This window comes from Balaenoptera musculus, chromosome 8 (assembly GCF_009873245.2).
Source record: "Balaenoptera musculus isolate JJ_BM4_2016_0621 chromosome 8, mBalMus1.pri.v3, whole genome shotgun sequence".
NCBI lineage: Eukaryota > Metazoa > Chordata > Mammalia > Artiodactyla > Balaenopteridae > Balaenoptera > Balaenoptera musculus.
The window spans coordinates 23,131,104-23,149,194 of record NC_045792.1 but is presented as its reverse complement, the minus strand read 5'-3'; the positions used below and the strand labels follow the sequence as shown (position 1 = coordinate 23,149,194).

Genomic DNA, 18,091 nt, shown 5'->3' with positions numbered 1-18,091 from the left:
TAGAACAGTCCATGCTAAGAAATCCAAATTGTTCTTCAGAATCAAGGCTTACTTATCCTTCCCATACTCGAACTTCCCAGGTCCAATTCGAAGCAGACAGCCATTGAGCCACTTAGGAAAATGTCCCCGGACTCGAGCAGAGATGATCTGCGGAGTCTCCTCCACCGTGGTTAAAAGTGGCGCAATACATGGAAGGCTCTTCCGCTTACTGAAAATCACTTTTTTCTGATGAGTATTTTCCATGTACGTCTTCAACGCTGTGAAGAGTAAATCAAAAGCACAAAAATTTTACCAATCTTCTATGAACATTCCTGTTTCTCCATAGACAATAATCTCATCTACTGGTAAGGGAAGTATAAACCTAACACCAAATATAGTCCCCAAATTCCTCTCCTTCCTCATTCTCAGACCACCAACTCTTTGGTTCTCCATTTTTGAACCACAATAATCCTTTTTGTGTTCTTGCAGTACAAATCTGCCTAAGAATTAACTCAGGACTTTAGTTACCACTATTGTCATTTCTCATAGTTGAACAATGCTGGTCTTTTCACAACACTGAATCTACATGCTAAGCACAGATGTACTAATAGCTACACATCATTGTTATAATAAAAAATACCCACCATTCAATATTATAATTACATTGACCTCAGTACTTTAGGTACACCAGAATGTGATCCCAAATATTTCATAGTGATTTATGAGAATTTAATAGGATCTGCAATTTAATTTCTGCTATTTTTTTAAATTTTTATTTATTTATTTATTTTTGGCTGCATTGGGTCTTCATTGCTGCACACGGGCTTTCTCTAGTTGTGGTGAGCGGGGACTACTCTTTGTTGCAGTGTGTGGGCTTCTCATTGCAGTGGCTTCTCTTGTTGCGGAGCACAGGCACTAGGCACGCGGGCTTCAGTAGTTGTGGCACGTGGGCTCAGTAGTTGTGACGCTCGGGCTTAGTTGCTCCACGGCATGTGGGGTCTTCCTGGACCAGGGCTCAAACCCATGTTCCTTGCATTGGCAGGCGGATTCTTAACCACTGCGCCACCAGGGGAGCCCCTAATTTCTGCTATTTTAATGGTACACTCATGAATGAACATGGCATTTTCTAGGAAAAAGGTATCATAAATTAAATTATGCAGTGAAACCTGGTCTGAAATTACCTGAAATTCAAAAGCCACAAAAAAGTCATTATTTTATAATAGAGAGCTGAAAATTATCCCTTTATTTCATATTTATTCAGTGTTCACAGGCAGTATTTCCTAACACAGAGGGGTGGTCAAGTACATAATTAATTAGATACTATAAAATATAGTCCTTTATTTTATTTCATAAAACTTTAACAGTGATGAAGTCTAAACTAGAAAACCTAACTAAAACATAGGGACACTATTGTTTTAGCAAAACATTTTATAGTATTGTATCTATTATCCCACTTCTTTCAACTCTTTCAAAAATTGAGTTTAGAGCACTTGAGTGCTTCTACTTTCCTATAAGTAACAATTTGGTCAAACCCAACTATTTCCTGATTTCCCAAAGAAAATTCACTTTCACCCTGAATGTCCTTCCCACTAATCTATCCCTAAGGAAATTTTATCTATTGTTCAAAGTCTATCTGAAATGCTATTTCCTTTAAGAGGCAGCATAGTGTAATACTTAAGAGTGTGGGCCCAGGCTCTGACTGGCTCTAGAATGCTTGGGTTCAAATCTTGGCCTCCCATTTTCCAAATAATTAGCCTTGAGGAAGAACACCTCTCTGTGTTGCTTCCTCCTTCTAAGACGGGAATAATAATAATCCTTATTGCTCCTAAGGCTATAAATAATAAACAAGTTAGGTTATATAAAGTTTTTAGAGCATAGTAAATACTCAAACAATTTTTTGAGTCTTTTTTTATAAATTTATTTATTTTTTATTTATTTATTTTTGACTGCATTGGGTCTTCGTTGCTGCGTGCAGGCTTTCTCTAGTTGCGGTGAGCAGGGGCTACTCTTCATTGCAGTGCATGGGCTTCTCATTGTGGTGGCTTCTCTTGTTGCGGAGCACAGGCTCTAGGCACGTGGGTTTCAGTAATTGTGGCACAGGGGCTCAGTAGTTGTGGCTTGCGGGCTCTAGAGCACAAACTCAGTAGTTGTGATGCACGGGCTTAGTTCCTCCATGGCATGTGGGATCTTCCCGGACCAGGGATCGAAACTGTGTCCCCTGCATTGGCAGGCAGATTCCCAACCACTTCGCCACCAGGGAAGTCCCTCAAACAATGTTACCTATTATTATTTATGTAGCTTTCAATGACCAATCAACAAGATGTAATATCTTCTTTCTTTGAATTATTTATTCATTCAACAAAGTCATAGGCACTGCTGAGGGATAAAAAGTGTTAGAACTCAGATGTAAAGGAACTCACTGCCTAGGAAACAGACATACAAGTAGATCATTTATACTGTAGTCAGCGTTTTGTTTGAGCATTATTTCTCAAGGTCTGGCCTGGGGTCTACTTGTAACAGAAATACCTGGTGTTATTGCTAATGCGCAGATTCATGGACCCCACTCTGGACCTAATCAGAATCTCTGAGGTAGGGCAAGCAGGTATTCTTAGGCATACTACAATAAAATTTGAGAGCCAGAAGATTAGAGGTATAAAGAGGATGCTTTGAAAACTTAGAAAAGGAAACCCTCCGGTATTTATCTTACTACTTTTATTATTATTATGCATATTTACCTTATTTTCACTCTTAGATTAAAATAAGTTCCCTGAGGTCAGATCTTTTACTCCTCTTACTTAAGTAGAAGTAAACTGAATACCCTGATTGGGTATTTGTCTGAATAGAGATTCATGAACTTAAAACATTTTACATTTTAGAAAATATTTACATGTTTATATGTTCTGTACTCCATAGCATGCTGGTGGCAGTTTATTATATATTCTTCATATTTTCCATAGTGCTTGATAATGTAGGCAACAGCTCCTTAAACCCCTTTCTATTCTTAGCTTCTGAGACATTGCACTTTTCTAACTTTCCTGCTTCCTCTTTGTTTGCTTTATGTCAGCTTCCTACTTACTAGCTAACAACCTTGGGCAAGTTACTAATCACTCTAAGCCTCAGATTTTTCAATGATAAAATGTGGATAATGAGAATAAAAGGCAGATAAAACTTCCTGTTCAAGTCCATCATCATAATTAAATATAATAATAGTAGATAATTTCCAAAAGTTAATTCCCTTTATTGGTTCCTCATCACCTCATGAATGTGTTCCTAAAGTCTGACCTTGGACCTTTAATCTCAGCACTCTCCCTTGATAATCTCATCTAGTCCCTTATTTTCACCAATTACTTCTTGCAAGTGACTCTCAACATGGCAAAAGAGAATTTTTCATTTTCCCCCTTCCAAATCAATTTTCCCACCTGCTAAATAACCTAGCTTCAAAATCTCTGTGGGCCTTGAATTTGTCTTCCTTCACTGTCCCCCTAACATTCACTAAGTGGTTAAATTCTGCTGATTATACGCACACAATGCCAGGAAGAGGACAAGGGGATGATATAGGGTAGCCATTATAAATTACTAGGGCTCAGAAGTTTGCAAGGGTGCCTGGGACAAATCCTTTGTAAAGATTTTTACCAGTCCACCTCTCCTGGGCAGCTCCCTAAATTTTTCTTCCAGCCTGAACCTGTTCTCATAAGCACTGATGCTTCATATTCTCTTGCCTAGCAGTAACTTCCTTTCTACTGTCATAATTTAGGTCCTCACAACCTCTTAGATGGATATTATCACAGCCTCTTAATTGAAACTAGATAGGGAAGCTATCATCTATGCCAGAGCTTCCTAATTGGTGGGCCTCTTGATCCCCTTAGCCCTTAGGATGGCCAGAGGCCCCATGTCAATCACCTCCATCTCTAAGCAGCTCATGGGGTTCCAGATCCCATCCAATTTACTCCAGTATGCAGTAAAAATATTATCATTTTCTATGTGAGCTATAACGTAAAAGCATTAGGGAGCACTGCTACTAAATTCATCTTCTAAGCACAGATGTGATTGTGTTGTATATTCCTCCATAAAACCTTTACTAACGACTCCTCACTGTCTACCAAATAAGGTCTAAACTACCTGGCCAGGCATTGATGAAGGCACTGTACAGTCTCACACCAACCTACCTGTCCAGTAATGCCTCTCACTAATACCCTCTCCTCCAGCCAAACTCGACCACTCTCCAGTCTCTTCTCATCATAACTGTATACCTGTCTTCACCTAGGATATTTCTCATCTACTTAAGGTGATGCATCCTTCAAGATGCAGTGCCCATGTCACCAGCTTCATAAACACAATATTCCCACTTCATATAGTAAGAACTGATTCTCCTTAGTCTGAAATCACACAGCATCTGTTTTAGCTCTCTTACGGCATTTGTCTTACTCCACCTAGTGTGATAAAGATGAATATACTTTATGACTTCTACTACTAGTACTCGAGTACAGGGTCTTGTTTTTGTCTTCACCCCATTACCTAACACATTTGCCTTACATAGAGCAAGCACTACATTATTGAATTAAATAAGTTTATTTTTTTATTTTTTATTTTTTTGCAGCCCTGAAATTGAGCATTTATTCTTAATTCAGATGCAGCATATTTTTATTTATAAAATATATTTTATATACTGCCCCTTTCTCAAAAGAAAGCAGCAAGACTCAGCAATTAATTATCCAAACCTAATGAGGGAAACATTCACAAGTGACTGCAGCTTGATATTTATCAGAAAGATATAACAGCCTGGGCGGTTGTTATTTTCCCTCTTCAGGTGCCATCCTCCCATAAAGCACGTTTCAAGAACAATGGGAATGTGTGGTTGAAGGACAATGAGGTTTTTTCTTGGTTTTTTGTTTTGTTTTGTTTTTGAATTTTTGAATTTTATTTATTTTTTTATACAGCAGGTTCTTATTAGTTATCCATTTTATACATATTAGTGTATATATATCAATCCCAATCTCCCAGTCCATCACACCATCACCACTCCCTCCAAATTAAATAATTTTAAAGTTTTTAGTGCATATCAGTATGATTTCTAATAGTTCTATATCAGCCAATTTCAAGAATAAAATCATGTAACAGTTAGTTAGTAGATACAATAGAAAGCTACAAAACAATAAACAGAGGTTTTAAGGCAGTCCCCCAGAATGCAAACAGAAGAACCAAACATTTACATTAGAACATGTAGCAGTGATTTTCAAATGAGAAAATTCTAAATAGTGAATATTTTTCCTATTGCAGATCCAAGAGAATTCCGAAACCCTGAATCCCACCCCTTTATGTTGTATAAAATATACAAACAGAAAGGCTATTTCCCTGACAACAAGTAAACAAATCCTGACTCAATCTTCTTCAACTCCCAGCTCTGCAGTGCTGCCGCCTGTATCTGCTCCACACAGATCGGAAAACTTGAGAAGCCCCTAGTATTCTTCAGGAAAGAGGCACAGAGATCTAAGTTCAGGCTGGTAGGAAAAGGAGAAAGAGGAAGAGGAAGGGGCAAATCCCCTACCTGGAATCCGGTGTACTATCACAGAAAGGAAACCAGTTACAATGGTAGAAAGGTTGCTGACAAAACGTAGAAAGATTTGAAAAAACATCTTTGTATTCAGTTCAGTAGCAGCAGATCCTGTGATTCGCAAATCCTCGCACTGACTGGCAGTGAAACACTCACTTCCTGGGCTGTCCCTGGCTCACTGACAGAATAGAAGGGGGTGGGGATTAAAGGGCAGGACCTCAAAATGCCTGCAACCGCTCTCAGTCTCATTTCCAGAACAAGTATCCCAACAACCTATCTATAGTAAATTGTTGTTAGAAATACTGAAATTGGACCACCAATAGTGGTCTCCCTCCCTAAACTTTCCTCTTTCAAATCTGTCCTCACACTACAATTAAGTCAGTTGATCCAGGGGATCAATTTCATTACGCCACTCCTCTCCTCTGAATGATTCAGATCTCCTCTTCCTTTACAGAATAAAGTCCAAGTTTAATCTGTCAACAAAGAACTTTACAATCTGGCCACAACCTACCTTTCATCCTTTGTCTCTCTGCGTTTCTAGCATTTCACCTTTCCTTTTCTATTCACTTAATTTGCAAAACATTCTCTAACAATCTACTATGACTAAAGCCCTGTGAAGGTATACCCTTAAAAAACTAATAACCATACATAATTTTATTAATTTAACAAACATTTCTGAGCTCCAATGTATCAAATACTGTGATACAAATTGAGAACAGATTCTGTCCTGCTGTCTAGCAGTTTAGACGATACACTATTCCCCTTTGTGAATTCTCAGCCCAGTAAAATGACTTACCGCATGTTTTTGTTCTTCTGTGCCTCTGAACAAATTTTTCCCTGCCTGAAATATCCTCCCTCTTTCCTTTTCAAAAACCCATTTCAAAATCTACCTATCTGACCCCCTTGCCAAAGCCTTCTAGTAACTCCCACTAGAGGTAGTTAATAGCAGTGCCACAGAAGTACTTTTAACATTGACATATCCTGTCTTCCTAGCAAAGACACGTAAGTGTATTTCAAGAAAAGAGTGGTTACACAGGGAGATCAGCTCGGTGCCTTGTGACCACATTGAGGGGTGGGATAGGGAGGGTGGGAGGGAGACGCAGGAGGGAGGAGATATGGGGATATATGTATATGTATAGCTGATTCACTTTGTTATAAAGCAGAAACTAACACACCATCGTAAAGCAATTATGCTCCAATACAGATGCTAAAAAAAAAAAAAGGAGTGGTTAAACTTGTCAGAAGGGAGAACAGAGTATCTTAAACTATTCTGTACTCCCCACAGTGTCTAGCAGATTATGATGTACAAAGAGACTCAATATATATTTTGATTTGTAATTGGTGAAAAATAATTTATAAACTTAATGAAATCTTATTGAAATGAAAGAGTGACAAGTATAAATTAAAGTGCAAATATATTCCTGCAATAGCATATTTCCAGATGTGAGATAATTATTCTCATGTGGATGGTACCAAAGACATCCAATTTGATTAAAAAATAAGCCTTAATTAGGCTTTCAGGAACTTTTTCCCCAGGAGGTAGCTGTTCTGACCGGTAAACACACTGTGACTAAAAATCAGTTCCCTAGTCTTATACACACCCAATGAAATGATCAAATTTAACCTGCACAGGGAAAAACCAGATGCTGAAGAATGGTGACACTATCCAGATATAACAAATATAATACGAAATCCACTCTAAAACAATGTTAGCCTTATCTTTCACATTAATAACAAATGCTTAGAAAAAAAATAACTCAAGAATATTTCTTAATGATGATGGGCTGGCAAAGTCATCTTCATATTTAAACATTAAATAACTCTAAGGTAACAGAATAACTCAAAATCCAGCTGATTTGTCATATCAACTCAGAGACAGTCTTCCTGTTGCACTCAGTATTTAAAAATCCCATTTCTATGGATGGACCTAGATTCTGTCATACAGAGTGAAGTAAGTCAGAAAGAGAAAAACAAATACCGTATGCTAACACATATACATGGAATCTAAAAAAAAAAAAATGGTTATGAAGAACCTAGGGGCAGGACAGGAAGAAAGATGCAGGTGTAGAGAACGGACCTGAGGTCATGGGGAGGGGGAAGGGTAAGCTGGGATGAAGTGAGAGACTGGCATGGACATATATACACTACCAAGTGTAAAACAGCTAGTGAGAAGCAGCAGCACAGCACAGGGAGATCAGCTCGGTGCTTTGTGACCACCTAGAGGGGTGGGATAGGGAGGCTGGGAGGGAAACGCAAGAGGGAGGAGATATGGGGATATATGAAAATGTATAGCTGATTCACTATGTTACAAAGCAGAAACTAACACACCATTGTAAAGCAATTATACTCCAATAAAGCAAAAAACAAAAACAAAACAAAACAAAAAAAAGCACTTTTTGGATGTGCAATGATAACCCTGCCTTTAGTACCAATAAATCGTCCAACATATTCTACAATTACAGAACTGAAGAATAACTGTATATAACCTATGAGAAAAAAAATCACAAAATGAATCTCCGTTCATAATTAGCAAGGGCAGCAGTGGCATGTAAACCTCAGAAGCAAAAACTGGTGGAGCTGAGAAAGGCACTGCATTCTTTTGATCATGATCTTGAGCTTCAAATCACACTTCAAACTAGTTACAAGGGGAAAATGAAAGAGAAGAAATGTACTAACTGTTAGTTTTAGAGCAAAAAAGACAAGTCTAGGAGGATACAAATAATAACAAATTCAAAGAATGTGTGAAGACACAGTACATACTAAAAACCTATCATGAAAGTATGATGGTCAAGAACTCTCTCAGTAAAAGGTCAGACAAAAACTAGAACAAATGATGATGAATTCTAGTAGTTCTGGGGCTGAACAACCTACTCACTTAAACAAAAGGGATCATCACAAAAGCGCAGGTATTAAAAAATACTACATGAAAGGCAACTATCGTGAGTCATTTTTTTAAGTCTTGTGTGGAGCATCACATTTAAATAACTGGAGTCTTTCAACACCCCATGGCACACAGAAACAGAAAGTCAGACATATGGATCTGACAGGATAGGATACAACCGTTACAACCTCTCACTACAGAAGAATGGACACAGGGTATAATTAACCAACTAGCCAAATTAATACAAACAGCCAGTAAACCCACCAGTAAATCAAAGGAATACAAAATAAAACAAAATGTGGTTATTCTATCAGATTAAGCCAAGCCTTTAAAATGTGTATACCCTTTTGATCCAACAACTCTCTTTCTAAGTATTTAACCAAAAGAAATAGTCAGAGATATAGGCAAGGATACATATCAGAGTACTATTTGGAACTGAAAAACTGGACATAGCTTATATACAAGAACGGAGAAGCTATGTGTACTGTGGCATAGTCATATAATGGAACACTGAACAGTCACAAAAAATGATGCAGTAGATGCAAATTTACTGACTTGCTAAATTAACTGAAAAAAGTTATGAAATTTGGAGTAATCCCACTTGCATGAAAAAGGGAGAGGTACTCATTTTTGTAGTTTTACACTTTTTTAAAAGTGCTACAAGCCAGTGTTTGTGTGAGGCAGGCTTCACATCCACTGTTGGCGTGGACTACAAATTGGCATAGCGTTTCTGGATGGTAATTTGGCAATGTGTATCAACAGTCTTAAAAAGGCGGAAGCAAGAAGAACTACAATCCTGCAGCCTGTGGAACAAAAACCACATTCACAGAAAGACAGACAAGATGAAAAGGCAGAGGGCTATGTACCAGATGAAGGAACAAGCTAAAACCCCAGAAAAACAACTCAATGAAGTGGAGATAGGCAACCTTCCAGAAAAAGAATTCAGAATAATGACAGTGAAGATGATCCAGGACCTCGGAAAACCAATGGAGGCAAAGATCGAGAAGATGCAAGAAATGTTTAACAAAGACCTAGAAGAATTAAAGAACAAACAAACAGAGATGAACAATACAATAACTGAAATGAAAACTACACTAGAAGGAATCAATAGCAGAAAAACTAAGGCAGAAGAACGGATAAGTGACCTGGAAGACAGAATGGTGGAATTCACTGCTGCAGAACAGAATAAAGAAAAAAGAATGAAAAGAAATGAAGACAGCCTAAGAGACCTCTGGGACAACATTACATGCAACAACATTCGCCTTATAGGGGTCCCAGAAGGAGAAGAGGGAGAGAAAGGACCAGAGAAAATATTTGAAGAGATTACAGTTGAAAACTTCCCTAACGTGGGAAAGGAAATAGCCACCCAAGTCCAGGAAGCGCAGCGAGTCCCATACAGGATAAACCCAAGGAGAAACACGCCGAGACACATAGTAATCAAACTGGCAAAAATTAAAGACAAAGAAAAATTACGGAAAGCAGCCAGGGAAAAACAACAAAAAACATAGAAGGGAACTCCCATAAGGTTAACAGCTGATTTCTCAGCAGAAACTCTACAAGCCAGAAGGGAGTGACATGATATACTTAAAGTGATGAAAGGGAAGAACCTACAACCAAGATTATTCTACCCAGCAAGGATCTGATTCAGATTCGATGGAGAAATCAAAAGCTTTATAGACAAGCAAAAGCTAAGAGAATTCAGCAACCCCAAACCAGCTCTACAACAAATGCTAAAGGAACTTCTCTAAGTGGGAAACACAGGAGAAGAAAAGGATCTACAAAAATAAACCCAAAACAATTAAGAAAACGGTCATAGGAACATACATATCGATAACTACCTTAAACGTTAATGGATTAAATGCTACAACCAAAAGACACAGGCTGGCTGAATGGATACAAAAACAAGACACACAAATATGCTGTCTAGAAGAGACCCACTTCAGACCTAGGGACACATACAGACTGAGAGTGAGGGGACGGAAAAAGATATTCCATGCAAATGGAAATCAAAAGAAAGCTGGAGTAGCTATACCCATATCACATAAAATAGACTTTAAAATAAAGAATGGGGCTTCCCTGGTGGCGCAGTGGTTGAGAATCTGCCTGCTAATGCAGGGGACGCGGGTTCGAGCCCTGGTCTGGGAAGATCCCACATGCCGCGGAGCAACTAGGCCCGTGAGCCACAACTACTGAGCCTGCGCGCCTGGAGCCTGTGCTCCGCAACAAGAGAGGCCACGATAGTGAGAGGCCCGCGCACCGCAATGAAGAGTTGCCCCCGCTTGCCGCAACTAGAGGAAGCCCTCGCACAGAAACAAAGACCCAACACAGCCAAATAAATAAATAAATAAATAAATAATAACTAAAGGGGCTAATAATTAAAAAAATTTAAAAATAAAAAAATTAAAAAAATAAAGAATGTTACAAGAGACAAGGAAGGACACTACATAATGATCAAGGGATCAATCCAAGAAGAAGATATAACAATTATAAATATATATGCACCCAACATAGGAGCACCTCAATACATAAGGCAACTGCTAACAGCTATAACAGAGGAAATCGACAGTAACACAATAATAGTGGGGGACTTGAACACCTCACTTACACCAATGGACACATCATCCAAAATGAAAATAAATAAGGAAACAGAAGCTCTAAATGAGGCAATAGACCAGATAGATGTAATTGATATTTATAGGAGATTCCATCCAAAAACTGCAGACTACACTTTCTTCTCAAGTGCGCACGGAACACTCTCCAGGATAGATCACATCTTGGGTCACAAATCAAGCCTCAGTAAAGTTAAGAAAATTGAAATCATATCAAGCATCTTTTCTGACCACAATGCTATGAGATTAGAAATCAATTACAGGGAAAAAAACGTAAAAAACACAAATACATGGAGGCTAAACAATACGTTACTAAATATCCAAGAGATCACTGAAGAAATCAAAGAGGAAATCAAAAAATACCTAGAGACAAATGACAATGAAAACACGACGATCCAAAACCTACGGGATGCAGCAAAAGCAGTTCTAAGAGGGAAGTTTATACCTATACAAGCCTACCTCAAGAAACAAGAAACATCTCAAGTAAACAATCTAACCTTACACCTAAAGGAACTAGAGAAAGAAGAACAAACAAAACCCAAAGTTAGCAGAAGGAAAGAAATCATAAAGATCAGAGCAGACATAAGTGAAATAGAAACAAAGAAAACAATAGCAAAGGTCAATAAAACTAAAAGCTGGTTCTTTGAGAAGAGAAACAAAATTGATAAACCATTAGCCAGACTCATCAAGAAAAAGAGGGAGAGGACTCAAATCAATAAAAGTAGAAATGAAAAAGGAGAAGTTACTACAGACACCGCAGAAATACAAAGCATCGTAAGAGACTACTACAAGCAACTCTATGCCAAGAAAATGGACAACCTGGAAGAAATGGACAAATTCTTAGAAAGGTATATAACCTTCCAAGACTGAACCAGGAAGAAACAGAAAATATGAAGAGACCAATCACAAGGAATGAAATTGAAACTGTGATGAAAAATCTTCCAACAAACAAAAGTCCAGGACCAGATGGCTTCACAGGTGAATTCTATCAAACATTTCGAGAAGAGCTAACACCCATCCTTCTCAAACTCTTCCAAAAAACGGCAGAGGAAAGAACACTCCCAAACTCATTCTATGAGGCCACCATCACCCTGATGCCCAAGCCAGACAAAGATACTACAAAAAAAGAAAATTACAGACCAATATCACTGATGAATATAGATGCAAAAATCCTCAACAAAATACTAGCAAAGAGAATCCAACAACACATTAAAAGGACCATAGACCACGATCAAGTGGGATGTATCCCAGGGATGCAAGGATTCTTCAATATACGCAAATCAATCAATGGGATACACCATATTAACAAATTGAAGAATAAAAACCATATGATCATCTCAATAGAGGCAGAAAAAGACTTCACGAAATTCAACACCCATTTATGATAAAAACTCTCCAGAAAGTGGGCACAGAGGGAACCTACCTCAACATAATAAAGGCCATATACGACAAACCCACAGCAAACATCATTCTCCATGGTGAAAAACTGAAAGCATTTCCTCTAAGATCAGGAACGGGATGTCCACTCTCACCACTACTATTCAACATAGTTTTGGAAGTCCTAGCCACGGCAATCAGAGAAGAAAAAGAAATAAAAGGAATAAAAGTTGGAAAAAAAGAAGTAAAACTGTCACTGTTTGCAGACGACATGATACTATACATAGAGAATCCTAAAAATGCCACCAGAAAACTCCTAGAGCTAATCAATGAATTTGGTAAAGTTGCAGGATACAAAATTAATGCACAGAAATCTCTTGCATTCCTATACGCTAATGATGAAAAATCTGAAAGAGAAATTATGGAAACACTCCCATTTACCACTGCAACAAAATGAATAAAATACCTAGGAATATACCTACCTAGGGAGACAAAAGACCTGTATGCAGAAAACTATAAGACACTGATGAAAGAAATTAAAGATGATACCAACAGATGGAGAGACATACCATGTTCTTGGATTGGAAGAATCAATATTGTGAAAATGACTATACTACCCAAAGCAATCTACAGATTCAATGCAATCCCTATCAAATTACCAATGGCATTTTTTACGGAACTAGAACAAATCATCTTAAAATGTGTATGGAGACACAAAAGACCCCGAAGAGCCAAAGCAGTCTTGACGGAAAAAAACGGAGCTGGAGGAATCAGACTCCCTGACTTCAGACTATACTACAAAGCTACAGTAATCAAGACAATATGGTACTGGCAAAAAAACAGAAACATTGATCAATGGAACAAGATAGAAAGCCCAGAGATAAACCCACCCACCCTACGGTCAACTAATCTATGACAAAGGAGGCAAAGATAGACAACGGAGAAAAGACAGTCTCTTCAATAAGTGGTGCTGGGAAAACTGGACAGCTACATGTAAAAGAATGAAATTAGAACACTCCCTAACACCAGACACAAAAATAAACTCAAAATGGATTTGAGACCTAAATGTTAAGACCGGACACTATAAAACTCTTAGAGGAAAACGTAGGAAGAACACTCTTTGACATAAATCACAGCAAGACCTTTTTGGATCCACCTTCTAGAGTAACGGAAATAAAAACAAAAATACACAAATGGGACCTAATGAAACGTCAAAGCTTTTGCACAGCAAAGGAAACCATAAACAAGACGAAAAGACAACCCTCAGAATGGGAGAAAATATTCGCAAACGAATCAACGGACAAAGGATTAATCTCCAAAATATATAAAGAGCTCATGCAGCTCAATATTAAAGAAACAAACAACCCAGTCCAAAAATGGGCAGAAGACCTAAACAGACATTTCTCCAAAGAAGACATACAGATGGCCAAGAAGCACATGAAAAGCTGCTCAACATCACTAATTATTAGAGAAATGCAAATCAAAACTACAATGAGCTATCACCTCACACCAGTTAGAATGGGCATCATCAGAAAATCTACAAACAACAAATGCTGGAGAGAGTGTGGAGAAAAGGGAACCCTCTTGCACTGTTGGTGGGAATGTAAATTGATACAGCCAATACGGAGAACGGTATGTAGGTTCCTTAAAAAACTAAAAATAGAATTACCATATGACCCAGCAATCCCACTACTGGGCATATACCCAGAGAAAACCGTAATTCAAAAAGACACATGCACCCCAATGTTCACTGCAGCGCTATTTACAAGAGCCAGGGCATGGAAGCAACCTAAATGCCCATCGACAGACGAATGGATAAAGAAGTTGTGGTACATATATACAATGGAGTATTACTCAGCCATAAAAAGGAACGAAATTGAGTCATTTGTTGAGACGTGGATGGATCTAGAGACTGTCATACAGAGTGAAGTGAGTCAGAAAGAGAAAAACAAATATCGTATATTCACGCATGTATGTGGAACCTAGAAAAATGGTACAGATGAACCGGTTTGCAGGGCAGAAGTTGAGACACAGATGTAGAGAACAAATGTATGGACACCAAGGGGGGAAAACCACGGTGGCGTGGGGATGGTGGTGTGCTGAATTGGGCGATTGGGATTGACATGTATACACTGATGTGTATAAAACTGATGACTAATAAGAACCTGCAGTATAAAAAAAAAAAAGTCTTAAAAATATGTCACACTTAGTCATTCCACTTCTAGGACCTTATTCTACAGAAGTAATCCCAGTGAACACAGAGACGTACATACAACGTATTCACATTGTTTCTGACAGGGAAAAGCAAACTGTGTAAATCTAATTGCAAAGAATTGATTAAACTATGGGACGTCAATACGATGGAATACTACATGATACATCATTAAGTGAAAAAAGCAGGAATATGAAATAGCAAGTATACTACAATTCTATTTTTGTAATCACTAAGTGTACAAATATATTTATAGAAAAATAAAAAACTGAAAGTGTATGCACCAAAATGAACAGTGATTAAGTCTGGGTATTAAGATTATAGGTAATTGTTCTCTTGCTACTCTGTATTTGCTATAAAGAATATATGCAACTCTTAGAGACAGATTAAAAGCAAAATAAAAGTTATCAGTAAAATGAGGGTTTAAAAAAAATCCTATCACAACAGTATCATGCCAAAAGCTAAGCATATATCATATTAAAAATTCAATATTTTCAATTTTAGAATTTATCTCTAAGCCATAAATCCTCACTCAGAGATTCTGCCAAAGCACTTGCACCCAGGTCACCAATGAGCGTGTTGCAGTTCAGAGTGATGCGCCTCAAACCAGCCATACAGTCAAGATCAGGTCTCCTGGAACGAAGACTCTCAGCCCAGGTTTCTTCATGCCTTCTGGTAGTCTGATACTTCAAAGATTTAATGGGATGAAATTAAGATGCTTGAAGAAGGAAACAGGGTGTGCCTACTGAGTATGGCTTATTATGTCAGAGATTTACACACACACATATCAAGCATATATGCCAGGAGAATCAACCTGAGAAATTAAACAGTCACTGCTGCTTTACGAGTCCAGTGACCCAGATTCTAGTTGGTCAGTGATTAGATTCCAGCCACTGGACGACCTGCTCTTGAACAGTTATGTAAAGTTGGACAACTCAATTACAGTCTATGAATTATTTTCCTTATCTTCTAAGTCAGGGAATTGGTTCTAAATTCTATCATTGCTGAGGCTCTAAATGTCATCGTTCTGTCCTCCAATGGTCTCCGAACACCTGACTGGGCAACCCATAAGAAAACTTTTTAATATGCATCTTATTTTTTAACAAATTATATACATGAAGTTCTATACATATAATGTATGTACATTATAAACTACACAGATAGTGTTTAAATGATACAAAGCTAAACAGGTTCTAATATGTTCTTTTCCTAACTCCTAAGGCATTATTTTATTTATTTTTTAAAAATATTTATTTATTTGTTTGTTTGTTTGTTTGGCTGTGCCGGGTCTTTAGTTGCAGCATGCCGGATATTTTAGTTGTGGCATGTGGGCTCTTAGTTACGACAGACACGTGGGATCTAGTTCCTTGAGCAGGGATCGAACCCAGGCCCCCTGCATTGGGAGCGCAGAGCCTTAACTGCTGGACCGCCAGGGAAGTCCCAGGCATTATTTTTAAAACTATATTTACAAAATGGATCTCACATGCTCCCTACGGTATGCACACAAACTTTAGAGGCCTGGACTATGCACAGCCAGTTGGATGTGCCTTGGGAAAATAGTGGTTTGACATTTAACCACAAGTATTGTCTTAAAGACATTCAATTCTTTATATTCATAAAATAAAGTTTGGTAATAGGGAACACTGACTTTAAATGAAAAAAGTCTTATTACATTCGTGAAAAAATAAAAGACTCAAAGTGCCTTTGACACTCTAAAATGAAAATCATTAGGGTCATTTTTCTATTAACAATACCTTATAAAAGCTCCAAGCAGAAATAACAGCAATCACTTACACAGTGCTTAGTATGTGCCAGGCACTATTTATACAAATGAGTTCATTTAAACCTCATAATGAGGCACAGAGGTTAAGTGATTTGTCCATGGTCACTTGCTATGAAATGGGAGAAAGGGAATTTGAACCTAGGCCATTTGGCTTAGGCACCCAAGTTCTTGACTGTTTTCAGCCCCAGGGGTCAATGGACTTGCCCTGTAGAGGCTCAAAAAATTTTTCAATTTTTAAAATCTAAATTTAAACATTTCCAGCTTTGTGGGCTATACAGTTTCTGTTGCAACTACTCAACCCCACTGGCGTAGGGTGAAAGTAGCCATAGCTATCATGTAAACAATGGGTGCGACTATGTTCCAAAGTAACTTTCTTTACCAGGCGACTGGCTGGATCTGGCCCAGCAGCCATAGTTTACCTACCCTTGATCTGCACCATCAAACTATTCAGAAGGCTTCATGTCAAATTATTAAATAACTTTAGGCCTAAATACAGTAATTATAACCACTGTAAAGTTGTTAAGGTATTATTTTAAAAACTGTATTTACAAATTGCTGATGTAGTGATTTTTATTAGTTTATAAACTACAGCAGCTAGTAAACACTTGATTCAGTTAAGTCTTGAAGACCATAATGGCATAGTTTTTTCACAGTATCACAATCAATGTTTTCAGTAACTAAAAATACATTAAAATATTATTATATATTAAATCTCTTATTTCTAAAATTAAGTGGACTATCTTTACTACATGGCAGAATCCCAAACTGAAAACTGGTCATATTCTTTCAACAAAACGAAAGCTGCACTCACACGTATCAAAAGACAAAAATTAACTGCCATCTGTATCAATATATTAATGTGCTTCAATCACATATGTTTTCATGAAAGTTCAAACATAAAAAAATCACCTTTAAGATCTTGGCCATGTGATCTATCTGCTCCCTGCCACGTCAGATTACACCCCGTGAAGTTTACTGTCTTAAGAGTGGTAGAGTTCTTTACACCTTGACAAACAACTAAAAGAAAGAAAAAAAACCACACACACAATAAGATGAAGAGCCTATACATTTGTCAATCTTGACTTATTTGCTTTTCTTGAGTCAATTGGACGTTTAGAGCCACATTCTTACAATTAACTACAATCTTCCCAAACAGGTAATTGACGAACAGATGCATTCGAAAACTTGTCAGTAACAAAGTGTTATTCCAGTTTACAGCAGCAGTTTAATTCTATTTAGATACTAAAACTGAATACACTGAATACTGCAAACTTTATTCCCAACCACTCAGTAAAATACTACATACCTTTTGAGACATAGGAAAAAACTAAAAATCTTAAGACTCTTCCTATTTTCATTTCCAATGATACTTCCCAATCTTGATGATCAATCAGCGATTTAAATGTCAACTATAACCCAGTACTTTATTAGGTGCTATGCAGTATACTAGAGCAATAGAAGAGAGAGGACCTCAAACCCTCTGCTCCCTCAAATTGAAAGGCAGGCTTCCTTACCCCTCCAGACCACTACTGGACACAGGGAAGAAGTCGGCCGCGCTGTCGCAGCGCAGCTTCACCGAGTCATCATGGCCCGAGCGCGGCCTCGGGGACGCTGGCTGTGGACACGGTGCCCACACCTGCCTGGGGGCCCCGGCTCGCCTCCCGGCCCCTCGGGCGCCCACCGCCCGGCGGCTGCGGCG

The 18,091-nt window shown here is 38.1% G+C and overlaps 1 protein-coding gene across 4 annotated transcripts in view; it reads right to left on the bottom strand.

Annotated features, from left to right (window-relative positions):
- Positions 1-18,084, bottom strand: part of BCO2 (beta-carotene oxygenase 2) — a 57,008-nt gene extending 38,924 nt beyond the window's left edge. For 2 of the 4 annotated variants that reach the window (XM_036862094.1, XM_036862097.1), the window contains exons 1-4: positions 17,907-18,084; positions 17,302-17,409; positions 15,121-15,295; positions 53-257 (exon numbers count right to left, since the gene is read on the bottom strand). In XM_036862094.1, the coding sequence (XP_036717989.1) occupies positions 53-257; positions 15,121-15,295; positions 17,302-17,319 (398 nt within the window). In that variant the 5' untranslated portion in view covers positions 17,320-17,409; positions 17,907-18,084. Of the gene's footprint in view, positions 1-52; positions 258-5,524; positions 5,781-15,120; positions 15,296-17,301; positions 17,410-17,906 lie in introns of those variants that run through there. The other 2 variants (XM_036862095.1, XM_036862096.1) reach the window with 2 other exon arrangements.
- Between the last annotated feature and the right edge of the window lie 7 nt (positions 18,085-18,091).